Genomic DNA, 14,066 nt, shown 5'->3' with positions numbered 1-14,066 from the left:
AAAAGGAACTAAAAAATGGAATGAAAGGTAAGGAGGGAGGGGGAAAAGGAACTAAAAAGGACAGAAAAAAGGAGAAGGGAATAATAAGGGCTAAAAAATGAAAGGCAAAAGGGGCTAAAAATGGAAAGAAAAAAGGAGGGGGGGGAAGAAAAGAGGAAATAAAAAGGCAGAGGGAAAAAAAATAGCTGCTATCAGCAGTTGCACTTAGCAGTCAGTCAGGGTGCAGACCCCACAGTTCTACAGCCATGTATTTGGTGTCTGTGGCACCTGGGAGTTTCTGATCTTGTAGTGGGAGGTAACTGGTGAGCAGTCATCTTGGCAATCTGGTTGTCCTTCAGTACACAAATGCATGGAGGGTTTATGTCCTGTGTACAGCTATCAAGTCTTCTGTTCCTGTTAACATCCCTTGTGAAGTTTGCCGCTCCTTGTTTTCTTAGCTTATCCCATCAGAGGCTTGAAACCAGACATGGCCTTTTGACACTTTTTGGTGGCTTTTGGAATAGGAAGTTTAGCAGCAATGGTAGGAAAATATTCCTATTTATTACAGGAGAAATGAAAAGGTTGCAGCAGCAAGAGCATTGATGATACTGCAAATTCACTTTTAAGATGGTGTTTGGAGCAGGCAGAGTAAGAAACACAGAGATGTCACTCCATGGGTGTTTATCTTTATGCTGTTGTACAAGTCTAATATCTGACTTTTTTTTTTTTTTTCCTTTGCATGTATTTCTCAAAAAGACTTATTGAACTGCCTTTATAGCTCTACAGTGAAAAGTGAGGGTTTTGATAGTTTTAATACCTGGCTGAAGTGTATTAGTTCTGAAAAGCTTCAGGAAAGAATGATCAAAGCCACTCAGTGGCTTCCACATATGAAATAATTCAGTAGGACTCTTCTCTTACCCTACAAAAAAGAGACAGCTGAATAGGCTTAGAACAGAGGACTGTAAAATAATGAGTAGAGTGGAGAAGGTGAATATAAAGGTGAATATAGAATGTTGTTCATCCTTTCTTCTAATACAGGAACCCTAACAGGCAGCAGGTTTGGTGGAAATTCCTGCCACAAAACATTGCAGGCACTAGAAGTTCACAGTCAAGCAGTGACCACATCTAATGAGTCTTTCTTCCATGAATTTGTCCAAAGTAGCCTCCTGTTCAGCAAACTGAACCTCTGGTTCACACCAAAATCCTGTAAGAATGGTCAAGTTATCCATCCCTCTGTGTGTCCCTTGGTGTTGTTTCTGCCTGGGTGACTGTGGTTGGCCATTTGTGGGGACAGGCTGTTGGGTTTGTCAGATCATGAGTTTGCTGCACGATAGCTTTTGATGTGATTGCTGTCTGAATCCCTAGCTGAGGGATGCTTTTGTCACTGCTGTCTGTCAGCTGATGTCCTCTAGCAGCTGGAGGGCTGTAGAAGTTGCAGCGTCCTTAGAGCTTCACTTCAAGTGTTCCCCAAAGAGGAGGGAAAAAAATCATATCTTATGTAATTATTTCTCTTGTTCTTTGATGCTGGGGCACTTACAGTGATCCTGTGTGGCAATGTGTTTGCATCTATCTTTGAACATCCTCAGGGTGGTGAAACACTGGTCCAGGCTGCCCAGAGAGGTGGTAGAGGTCCCCTCCTTGGAAACATTCAAGGCTAGGTTGAAGGAGGCTCTGAGCAGCTGCTCTAGTTAAAGATGCCCCTGCTCTGTGCAGGGGGCTTGGACTAGCTGATGCTTTAGAGGTGCCTTGCAGCCCAAACCTTTCCCGGGTGCTGTGCTGAGTCCTGAATGCCCAGCTAGTGTTACAGTGAGGGATTCAATGGTGCTGCATGCTGAGCTCTCTTGGAAGCCTGGTTCTCTGACTATCATTTATCAATAGCCTCATCAGGCACCTGCCTTAGGAGGCTGGGTTTAGTCCATCACTGCTGCTAATGTACAATCAATAAGGGCTGTGTTAGAGCTGCATTATTAATAACGTGGCAGTGGGCCAAAGCGAGGAGAGATCAGCACAATCATCCTGCATAAACAGCTTGCTTTGTGCTGGAGATGTTTTCCCTCACCAAACCACAGCCTCTTCACTAGATTCTATGTAAGTGAATTTAAAAAACAAAGTGTAAACGATTTCCTTTGGAGGAAAAAATGTCCAGGCTCTAAAGGGAATAATGAACTGTTGAAGGAGCCTCTTGTTGGGTTATGAACCAGGAATTATCTTTTTTTAATTTATTTTTTATACTATTTGTAAAGGCATGAATTTCCTAGAGAAGCTGCAATTTTTGTACCAAAGTGATGGTGTTATTAAGGAATTCAGGTGATGGGGTTTGTTTCTTCCCTCCAGTTAAATTTTCTGTGGATCCAAACAAGATCCATAAACCACATGATATAAAATCTATATTTAGAGGCAACACTTTGGCACTTGAGTGGAACTTAATATCTGCTTGAAAGTTCCTCTCTTGTGGATGCTAAAAATAAATCTAGAATAAAACCATAATGAGAATAACATTGGGATAACTGAGAGAGCTGGTGAGATACTCAAACTGTTCACCAATTTAGTTTGTTAACACAAGTGAGGAAAATATCACATCTTAATCATTTATTTAAGCAACTACAGGACTAAATGCCAGAGTGCACACACTCTGTGAGATTCTTGAATGCTTTTGTTGTGTGCCACCTCTTAGAATCTTGGCATTTCTCTACCCTCCAGTTTGGCAACACATCATTCAAACTGCTTGCACCACAGGAAATTCTACCATGCCATCAACTGCTGCTTTTGTGAGAAGTCATTATCAGTGCTATTTATTACTGCTTTTTATCATCACCATGGTTCAGCTATTCCTGCTGCTTTGTTTCTTTGCTTTGGGACATGAAATTTTTAGCAGTTTGTGTGACAGGCATTAATTCATTCTGCTCCAAGCTTTGTCTGAGGAGCAGCTCCTGATAAGAAGCCATATCATAGCTTGATGATGTAAGCAAACAGTGTTTCTGGAATGGGATGCAGTGTTCCTGTGCTGTTAGGGGATCTGACTGCAGAGGGCAAGGGAGGAGCTGTGGGCACAGGGTTGAGGCACTGAGATGTGCATCAGTTACTGAATGAAGGCAAAAGTGATGCTCAGATCATCTTGCTGCAGGGATGGTTTCTAGGAATTCTTTCTAGCACCTCAGCTTTGTTTTGATTAAAATGATAGCTTAGGCTGAACAGAAATTGCTTTGGCCTGTGATTTATGCAGACATGTTTATCCTTTCCTGTAAAGACAGCAGTAAAATCTTGAGATAAAATTTGGAGTGGTTCTGGCTCGCTCTTCCTTGTCCTTCTAGATTTCTAATTTTTATTTTCAGACATTCAAAGTTTCAGAACTGCAAAAGAATCAATCAGCACTGTCCATGGTAACTGTTCTCTTCCAAATAGATTGAGTGAATCCCTTCCATGCTTCAGGAGCATATGAACAGTTTTAGAGATACACTGACGAGTATACTGATGGATATTGTCAAAGTACTGAAGCAAGGGATGTCAATGGAATGGGGGAACGGAGAAGTTAAGCTGCTGAAAGACAGCAAATGAAATGCCATGGAACCACTAAGTTGGAAATGAGGGAGGAAATATCCTCAGTAATGATACTTAGAGGTATTTGGGGTTTGTTTTTTTGGCCAGGTAAATCTAACCTTCAATTTCTTTGTTTTATTAGTATTCAGACTACCAACCATTTTATTTTTTCAGTTTACTGTATTTTATTAGGAGAAAAATTCTCCTTAATAGTCTGAAATACAGCAGTTTAAATAGCAGAGGTTATTGTAATACAGAAGAGCTAGAGACTAGCTGAGCAGGACTGTAGTAGCTATTTTGTTTGAAGGATTCTTTAACTCCAGTAGCAGTGATTACCTACAACAGCATGAATAAGGGACAGCATGTGAACCTCCTGCTGGTTAGAACCCTTTCTGATTACAGTTGCCTCTCATTTGCTAGAGCTGTGCAAGGCACAATCAACAAGCAGTTTCTAGCCTGGAGCATAAAATCTCTGAGCTGAACCTTTCAGAATGGAGAGCTGAGTTCAAATCTGTTTAGAATGCATTTATTGAATTCTTTTCTTGCTTCTGAAGATCCATAAATTTAAAATAACCCAGTTAGTTTGTCTCTGAAGGAAATAGCTTGCTGAAATGAGGACTGGGGCAGGGCTCTTATTACAGGCTTGGATGCCCAGCTGATGCATCCATATTCTGTGTTTGGTTTGGGTCAGTGCTTTGGTTTCACTTTTCTGCCTTTTTTTTTTTTTTCCCCTCAGTACACTGCCTGAATGTCTGCTCTCTGCATTCCGCATGTAGTCTTTAATTAATGCACTTCATTAACCTGCTGGTTTGCAAGAACATACCTCCAGGCAGACCTAAGCAGAGCAGAGATGTACATATGTTGCCCCATGTCTAATGAAAAGCTCATGGAGCCCTTGCAAGTTTGGAAAGTAGCCTTTTAATCTAAGGTGTAAAACTTCAGCAGGTCTTGTTGTCAACTGCAGATGACAACAAGCTGGGAGGGAGTGTTGGTCTGCAGAGGAACCCGGTCAGGCTGGATTGAGGCACTGAGCCCAGTTGTATGAAATTCAACAAGGCCAAGTGCCAGGTCTTAAAACTTGTGTCACAACAACTCCATGAACCCTCCAGGCTTGGGGCAGAGGGACTGGAAACTGTCTGATGGGAAAGGGCCTGAAGTTGCTCATCAACAGCCATCTGAACATGAGCCAGTGTGTGCCCAGGTGACCAAGAAAGCCAAAGAACATCCTGATCACTATCAGGAACAGTGTGACCAGCAGGACCAGGGGAGTGGTTGTGCCCCTGTACCCAGCACTGGCGAGGCCACACCTTGAGAACTGGGTTCAGTTTTAGGCTCCTTGCTACTGAGATGCCCCTTAGCACCTTCATGGCCCTCCACTGGACTCTCCCTAGTAGTCCCCAGTCCCCCAAAGTAAATGTTTCACTCTCCAAGCTGTATGCCACCTGTCTGAAAACAGAAGAGGTGACTCTTACTTTCCCCTCAGTAAACTTGTTGCCAGGTGCATAAGACAAGATGTCACACTTGATGGTTTCCATGGCATGAGCAGCATTTCAACTAAGTTGTCACTGCTCATTCTGAGCAGGCTCTTCTGCAGCTCTGACTCATTCCTGATTCGAGTTGAATTCTAAAGAGACTGAGCCCAGTGGTTTCCATAAACCATTAGGAAAGGCTGAAAAACCTCCTGCTCTCAACTGTGCTCACTAACAATGAGGGGATCAGCAGTTTAGGTGATGTACCTTAAATCTAATTTACATGATGTAAAAAGTGCTCTTCTGGCTTTCTTGTAGGCCTCCTTCAGGTACTGGAAGGCTTCTCTAAGGTCTCCCTAGAACCTTCTCTTCTCTAGGCTGGACAGCCCCAACTAGAAAAATATGGGGGAAACAATAAAAAGGAAGAGTTGCTTTAGATAAAGAAGAGAACAGTTCACAGTTAATCCACATAGAGAGTTCAGATAAGGTAGGGTGCACAGCTCCTGCTTTCTTGCCAAAAAAACCCTTTGATTTTTTTTTTTTCCCCCAAGAGGCTCCTCATTCAGTACTTAAAACCTAATCATTAAATTAGTGAACAACTTTTTAGAACATAATTATCATATTAGCTAATAACTTCTTGGCATTCAGACTCTTAATAAAACAAAACAAACTGAAGCCAAACTGTGGATACAACTGGTGCTGGATTCTGCGATGTAGCTGGAGACAGAATGGAAGGACAAACAGTGCAAGCATCATTTGCATATCTAGATCACATTTCAGTCATTAGGAATCATGCCACTCCCTCCAAGAGCGTGATTGAGGGGCTGGAGCTTGCCTAGAGAAGGGCAAGGAAGCTGGGGAAGGGTTTGGAGAACAGGGCTGGCGAAGAGCAGCTGGGGGAACTGGGGTTGTTCAGCATGGAGGAGGTTGAGGAGAGGTTTTTCTGGCTCTCTACAACTCCTTGAAAGGAGGTTGGAGTAAGGTGATGGTAGGCCTGATCTCCCTAGTAACAAGGGGTAGGACAAGAGTAAAAGGCCTCAAGTTGTACCAGGAGAGGTTTAGGTTCGGTAATAGGAACAATTTCCCTACTTCAGGAGTGGTCAGGAATTGGCACAGGCTGCCCAGGGAGGTGGTGGAGACCCCATCCCTGCAGGTGTTCAAGAAACTTGTGGACACTTGGGGACATGGTTTAGTGACCATGGGTGTGTTGGCTTGATGGTTGGAATCAATCCCAGAGGACTTTTCCAACCTGAATGATTCCATGAAAACCCTATGAATGTACAGAGCTCCCCTCTCAGGGAATAGCTAATTCAGGAAGCAAAATGCCAGTCAAACCCATGACAGGTGACAGAATCTCTGCTTCCCATCAAGTGCTTTTGCCTTCTGCTTGTGTGTGACACTTTCCTCCCTGTCATGTTTCTGCAGCCTGTGAGTTAACCAGCACTGGGTTACCACTGGAGAAGTGAAAGAGCATCTCTGATGGGCCTCACCCTGAAACAGCCCCTCCTGTGCCCCCTTAAATAGTTTTGCTTGTTTACCTCAAGATCCCACTAGGCTCTGTTCTCCACATAAATCTGCCATAAATTGCCAGTTTCTGGACCACTGAACTTTCCTGCGTATTTTTATGCTTTTTCTTTCCTATTAATTGAATAATTTTAGAAATACCAATCAGTGGCACGATTTGTGGGTGCCTTGTGTAACGTTCAGAAGAGAAATCACATGGAAAAGCTTTCAAGAGGCTTGAGGTTGTGATTATTTTGTTATTTCTGGAGCTGCTCTAGTACATCTCATTCATCTCTTTGGAGAGCAGTGCTTTAATTTCCTCTGCTAACGTCATGTTTGTGTCAGCCAGGCTGTGATTTACCCTAGGTCATGCTGCAGAGCAGACCAGAGCATCACAGAATTGTTTCAGTTGGATGAGATCTCTAAGATCATCAAATCCAACCTTCAGCCCAACACCACCATGGACATCAAACTATGTCCCCAAGTGCCATGGCCACAGGTTTCTTGAATACCTCCAGGCATGGTGACTCCACCACCTCCATGGGCAACCTGTTCCCATGCCTGACCACTCTTGCAGGGAGGATTTTTTTTCTTAGTCTCCAACCTAACCCTACCCTGGCACAATTTCAGGCCATTTCCTGACTAATGGCCATCACGCTGTTTTGGCTTACTGATGGGTTGGTTTCTTTCTTCTTTCTCCCACTACCAGGAGGCATTTTTGAGTGTGTGGAATCTGGTCCAATGGGAGCAGAAGAATTAGCCTTCAGATTTGCTGTGAACACGATCAACAGAAACAGAACTCTTCTGCCCAACACCACATTAACGTACGACACCCAGAAGATCAACCTCTATGACAGTTTTGAAGCATCCAAGAAAGGTAACCTTTTGCTTATTTCACTTTTTAATGAGCAACTAAAGCCTCTCATGGTTTGCCTGCCTGAAAAAGCGTCTGAGCAATAAAGCCATGTGCAATGAGAGTGGAGAAGTTTATGGCTGACAGCAAAAACTGCTTTGAAGGCCACCTCTTGAAGGTTTAATGGTAATTGCTTGGAAAAAATCACATTGTAACCTCTGCTTCCACTGTCCCTGCCTAAAACTTAGTTCTTCATATATGTAAAGTCTAAAATATTTTGGTTTTCTGAGCCTTGTGACTAGGATGCTTCTGAGAGCAGCTTCTTTGGAGTGACAAAACACTGCCTCCATGTTTTGTCCTGGAAAATTCCAAGCCCCCCCAAATGCTATTGGAAACAGACAGTGTCCAGCTGTGAACAAAAATATAGTTTGGTCCATTGTAAGATACTTTGACTTACAGAAAATGTTATAGGCTAAATATTTATGCCTCACAAGCTGAGGTTTTTTTCAGAGAAGAGTGTGCAGAAGAAAGAGGCCAACACCACTTTTAGCAAAGTGTCTTATAGTTGGTTTTGGATGGTGAATTAAAGCAGGTTATGAGAGAGAGACTACTCTCTCCTTTCCATCTTGGGCAGCAGTGGATAAATAGGTTGGTTCTTGATTCTGGTCCCTTCTTTCTGCTTTCCCTTTCCAAATTCAACAGCTTCCTGATTCCTGTGAAGTTCAATGGGACAGTTTCTCTCCATTCCCAAGGCAGGATGGAAAGAACAGAAAAGTATTTTTGTTCCTGTGATATTTAATTGTTTAAGACTCTTCTGAAATAACAAAACTGCCTTTAATCCTTAGCTGGGGTTTGTTTGAAGATGCAAGCTAGCCCTAATGTTATGTTGCCCACTCTTGATAGACCATAAGGACTGAAGCTAGAGTGGGAGCAGGCCACTGACTGAATAGATTACACAGACTTTCTATACTCCTTGTTCCCACTTGCATCTTGAATGAGAACACAACTGGCCAGGTTGTGTCACAAACTGTGTCATTTTGCAGTGCTAATAGCTTTTTTTTGTTTGTTTGTTTTGCTTCACCAACTCACAATGCAGCTCTCTGCATTTGTGCTGACAGGTGCTTTAGCTGGGAATCAAAGGCTAAAGGTTAACATAAAATTGTGCATTTTATTATGCTGGCTCCAAAGCAGGGTTTCTAACAACGAGGTTTTCAGCATTTGACTCATTTTGTGGTTCATGATTATGTCCATTAGTGATCAGGCAGGCACAGCATCAAAAATAGCCCTCTTAGTAACACATACTATGGAAGATGAATGTAGATGAAATGTAAATGGGCTTTTTAAAGGCACTGTATGAAAGAGCAACCTGAAGGCAAGGTGGGATTTCCAAGATGTTGTTTCAGGGAAGAATAAAGCAAAGGCAAATAAAATATCCCTCAATGCACAGGAAAGATTGGTTTGCATCTGATAGAGCTGGTGCCATATCAGGGCACGTGGGAATCCATGGCTTTATTCACATCTCAGAAACTGGGGGGGGGGAGGTTGGGAAGCCCATTGAAATGCCATCTGGTAGCTGTTGCGCTGTTAGTGATCCCATTTACTGACATTTGCATAAAGCTTGTTGATTACTCTTAGGAAGGGCAATATTAGCATAAATGCCTTTTTTTTTTTTTTTTTTTTTTTTTAAATCAAACTAGTCCTTTAGACCCTGATCCCTCACTCAGGATTGCAGTGGAGATCCTGTGTGTATAGCAGAAGTTCACTCAACCCACTGATGCTCTGCAGCAGTAACAAGGTGTGCCAGCACGGATTCTGGAATGCACTTGAAAGACCTCAGCAATATTTTCACCATCTTGCAAAGAATGTGTAGAATAAAACAATTTTATCTTGCTGAGGGAAGTAACACAGCAAGGATTTTCCTACTGCTTGTTTCCTCATCTGTCAGGAACATTGATGGAGGAAGAACAGTATTAATTAATCAAACCTCATACAAATACTTGCATCTGAATTGGATCAGGGAGATTCACAGAATTGCAGAGTGGTAGGGATTGGAAGGGACCTCTGGAGAACATCCAGTCCAACCCCTCTGCCAAAGCAGGGTCACTCACAACAGCATGGCCAGGTGGGTTTGGAATCCCTCCAGAGAAGGAGACTCTGCAACCTCTCTGAGCAGCCTGCTCCAGGGCTCCAGCACCCTCACAGGAAAGTTTTTCCTTAAGTCCAAATGAAACCTCCTGTGTCCTAGTTTGTACCTGTTGCCCTTGTCCTGTCACTGGGCACCACTGAGAAGAGCCTGGTCCCATGTTTATGTGCATTGAGAAGATCCTCAGAGTCTGCTCTTCTCCAGACTTAACAGCCCAAGGTCTCTCAGCCTTTCCCTGTAAGAGAGATGCTCCAGCTCCCCAAAATTTTCATGATCTCTACTGCATAGGATGTGCCCTTAGAAGACAGAACCTGTTGTCTTCCATAACTGCATACTCAAAGATGTCTACAGTAGTGGTCTGAGCAGGGCATGGGCTGCATCACTGCTTGGCTGCATTCATTAATTATCCGGCCTTCTTTCTGCCATGTCCCAGCTATTCTTCTCCCAAAAATAATACTGGAGTGTACTGGGAGAGATAGCACAGACTCTTCATGCACCATATAGGTAGGGTCACTCTATACTGGAGAGAGGAGAGCTAAGCAGCATCATAGCAGTGACTCTCAGCACCAGTTATATCTACTGAGAGAGGTGTAGTGAAAAGGAGTGTTTTCAGTGGCAAGAAGGGGAAGAACTTTATCTTGACTGGTTTTTTGTTTATTTGTTTTTCTTTGGTGGTTTTATTTCATTTTCAGATCAGAGGTTGGGTTTTTTTTGTTATCTTGTAGGGAAAAAGTTGGGTTTTTTTTTTTTTTTTTGAAGGTTGCTAATCAACTTGCCCAATTCCCAGTTACAGAAATTCAAATGTCTGTTTCAGTGGAATTTAATAATTTGCCTCATTCTTAACTAGGAACTCCTTAACATGTGCAATTTATGAGTAATTTGAATCTCATTTAAAATGGTGTTAATGGATTGAGGAAGAAATTAATGCTTAAGGAGCCGTGGTTAGGAAACTGTCCCTTATGGCCCCTTTCCAAATGGAAGGTGCAGCTGAGCATAGATCTCTTCTCTTGTCAATGCTTTTGTAGAAGATACACAGTTGCTGGCCTTTGTGGCTTCCAGTGCCATAAAGTGTTTATTAGACATAGCTGAGTGTTGGCTCTGTGCTGTGTTGCTGTTCATCAGCTGCTCGTGAAGCTGAGCAATGTGCTTTGAACTTGGGCTGCATCAAAAGCAGCTTGGCCAGCAGGTTCAGAGAGGTGATTCTGCCACTCTGCTCTGGTGACACCTCACCTGGAGTGCTGTGTCCCCCTGTGGCATCTCCAACACAAGAGGGTCATGGACCTGCTGGAGTGGGTCTGGAAGAGGCCACAAAGGTGATCAGAGGGCTGGAGCTTGTCTCCTATGAGGACAGGCTTGAGAGATTTGGGGCTGTTCAGCCTGGAGAAGAGAAGGCTCCAGGGAGACCTTAGAGCTACATTTCAATATCTGAAGGGGACCTACAGGAAGGCTGGGGAGGCACTGCTTAGAAAGGCCTGTGGTGAGAGGGTGAGGGGCAATGGTTTGAAACTGGAGCAGGGGAGACTGAGGTTGGGCATCAGAGGAAGGTTTTTACAATGAGAGTGGTGAGACGCTGGAGCATTCAAGATCAGACTTGAGAGTGGCCCTGGGCAGCCTGCTCTAGTTGGAGGTTTCCCTGCTGACTGCAGAAGGGTTGGACAAGATGACCTCTGAGGGTCCCTTCCAATCTGATGCAATCTGTGAGTCTGTGAACTTGAAATGTGTGGAGCTGAAGTGTTAGCCAGGAAGGGAGCTCTGTCAGCAGTGAGGTTGTGTTTCATGGAGTGCCTTTTGTTCAATGTGAGTTGTGCAATACCTTCTGGCACACTGCCTTCTTTCCTCTCATCATTGACAGACTTCTGTCTCCTCTTCAGCCTGCGATCAGCTGTCCCTGGGGGTGGCTGCCATCTTCGGACCATCCCATAGCTCCTCAGCTAATGCTGTGCAATCCATCTGCAACGCCTTGGGTGTCCCCCACATCCAGACCCGCTGGAAACATCAGGTGTCAGACAACAAGGACTCCTTCTATGTCAGCCTCTATCCAGATTTCTCTTCACTCAGCCGTGCCATCCTTGACCTTGTGCAGTTCTTCAAGTGGAAAACAGTCACAGTTGTTTATGATGACAGCACTGGTAAGGCTCAAGCATCAGACTGTGCAGATGTATTCACATGTGCAAGGAGAGGGAGGAGGGCTGTGGCTACTTGTGTTCCTTCACAAAACTGCAGGATTGACATTGGCAAGGTAGCACACAGCAAACAACGTGGGTTTATCAGAGCTATTCTCCTAAGCCTGCATCAGCTGCTGAGATCTGGGTGCTGGAGCTCACTGCTGACAATAAATTCCTCCTGCTTGCTGTGTTTTCTGCAGTGTCTTATCAGTTGCTAACAGCTATGGTTGCTATGTCTCTTGGTTTTATTTAAAACTTGAAGTCTGAAGGAAAAGATGGTAACCCGAAAGAGGCACTAGAATAGCTGGAGAAGTAGAAGACCTGAATGCTAGCACTGCTTCTGGCATTGGTGAAGTTAGGAAACATGTCAAATCTGTTTGGAATTTCAGTGTCTGCTTCTTCAGAGAGAACTGAGGAAGGAGCCCTGGTCTTGCCTGCAAGGAACAGAAACCAAGAGAGGTCTGGAGGTTTGATTTGAAGATAAGTTACAGTGGTTAAAAATGAACTCGTGGCTCTCTAGAAGCAATAAACCAGTTTGCTACTTTCCCCTTACCTCACCCTAAAATTTGTTTTTCTTTGAGTTTTGTGTTGCCAGTGACAGCTTTGAAAAACACTGAAGCTTCATTTGGATTTGAGGTCTGCCTAGTGGCAGTCAGAACTAAGACTGCCACTAAGACCTTGGCAAGAGGAAAATCTGAGTGCAAGGGGAGGTACAAGGAGGGTTCTTGGGCAAGCAAGATAGGTTTAATTGTCTTGGAAATGTCACTAACTTCTTAAGGCAAGAAGTGTGGTTTGTTTATTGATTATTTTTTAATTTTTGGGGGTGTTATTCTGAAATAGAGGGAGTGGGAAAAGCCTCAGATTTTAAGCAAATGGTGGTTTAAAAATAATTTGTGGTTCAGTGGAACAGTTGCAGGCTTAGGTTTGCATACATTGGAAATATTTCACTTTGATTTAAATGACTTGGAGACTATTGGGTATTAGGAATGATTTCTTTGCTGCAAGAGTGGTCAGGGATTGGCACAGGCTGCTCAGGGAGGTGGTGGAGTCCCTATCCCTGGAGGTGTTCAAGAAACCTGTGGCCACGCCACCTGGGGCCATGGTTTAGTGGCCATGGTGGTGTTGGGTTGCTGGTTGGACTGGATGATCTTGGAGGTCTTTTACAACCATTCTGATTCTATGATTACCTTTTAAAATAGGTCTTTCACTTTGAGAAGTCATCTTTTTGAAACTGCTTCACTCAATGCTCTCAATAAGTTTTCCACTCTCCAACAAACAAGCAAAAATTAACCAAAAGAAGTATTTAACATTGAATGGGTTCTCTAAACTCCATGTTTTCCAAAAGAGATGTGTTGTTAACTGTCATGCTTGACTCAGGTTGCTGGGTTGTTCTGTGCTCATCTGACCTGCCTTACATGTTCAGGATAACTTGGCACAGGGGAAAATGCAGACTGTGCCATGCTGAAATAGGGCCTGAGATGCCTCTGGAGGGGTGTGAGCAGTGACAGTGGGGAGGAGAGCAAAGAGCAGGCTGGATTTAGGGCAAGAAGGACAAGTCAAGGCTACAAAGAGGATGAGGTAGGTGAATAAACTAGAAAGGTTTGCTCTGTCTTGTCTCAGTAAGAAGAGGTCAAGTCTGTTACAGTGGGGATAAGGAAATAAAAATGAGCCTAGAATGGGTAAAGGTTTTAATATCATTAATTAATCTTCTGTCCTGGTAGTGCTTTATGGAGCAGTGTGATGGTTTGAAACTGTCTTTTTAATTTTTCCTTGCAAAGTTCAGAACAGAGAAAGTGAAAGAATGTAAATAAGTCACTATTGGGTGTAAGAAAGCAAAATAACGATTGTTCTAAACACTTCCATTGGATAGATAGAAATGTTTAAGAACTATTACCCAAAACAAAGTGGGCACTCTGCACATTCTGCGTTCTGCAGTGGGGGCAGTTGCTGGGCTGTCTGGCTGCTGTTTTCTTCTTCTCTTCTGGCTGAAGATAACACACTGACCTTGGCAGTTAAGTTAACAACTTTCTGCTGTAACTAAACTCTGCTTCTCTGTCCAGGGGGGTCTGGGGGGGGGAAGCTCCTGGGAGAGGGAGGCCCCCTTTGGGAGGGTCCCCTTGGGGGGAAGCAAAGGGAGCTTGGTTGTGCTTTTCTGTTGATTGTATATATTTGTAAGTGTTGTGAATTTTGTATATTTGTACATATTCATTGCATTTCATCTGCTTGTAAATACAGCTTTTCATTTGCTTCCAGACTGAGCTAGCCTGGTTATTGTTGGTGGGGGGGGGAATTTCAGCTCACACCGACACACTTTTTATTTTTGGCGCTCCAACGTGGGGCTTGATTGCTTGTATGATTTATTCCTGCTCAGATTAGGAAGCAAAATGAAGCTGTTTTGGATTTTGAGTAATTTTATT

General features: G+C 43.5%; 1 protein-coding gene across 1 annotated transcript in view; it reads left to right on the top strand.

The window, feature by feature from the left end:
* Window positions 1-14,066, top strand: part of GRIK2 (glutamate ionotropic receptor kainate type subunit 2) — a 196,171-nt gene that overhangs the window by 40,315 nt on the left and 141,790 nt on the right. Inside the window, exons 2-3 of the mRNA XM_054393052.1 lie at window positions 7,198-7,365; window positions 11,356-11,613. Coding sequence (XP_054249027.1) covers window positions 7,198-7,365; window positions 11,356-11,613 — 426 coding nt within the window. The remainder of the gene's footprint in view (window positions 1-7,197; window positions 7,366-11,355; window positions 11,614-14,066) is intronic.

The sequence above is a fragment of the Indicator indicator genome, chromosome 27 (genome assembly GCF_027791375.1).
Source record: "Indicator indicator isolate 239-I01 chromosome 27, UM_Iind_1.1, whole genome shotgun sequence".
In the NCBI taxonomy this organism is placed as follows: Eukaryota; Metazoa; Chordata; class Aves; order Piciformes; family Indicatoridae; genus Indicator; species Indicator indicator.
This window is presented reverse-complemented; position numbering and strand designations above follow the sequence as displayed.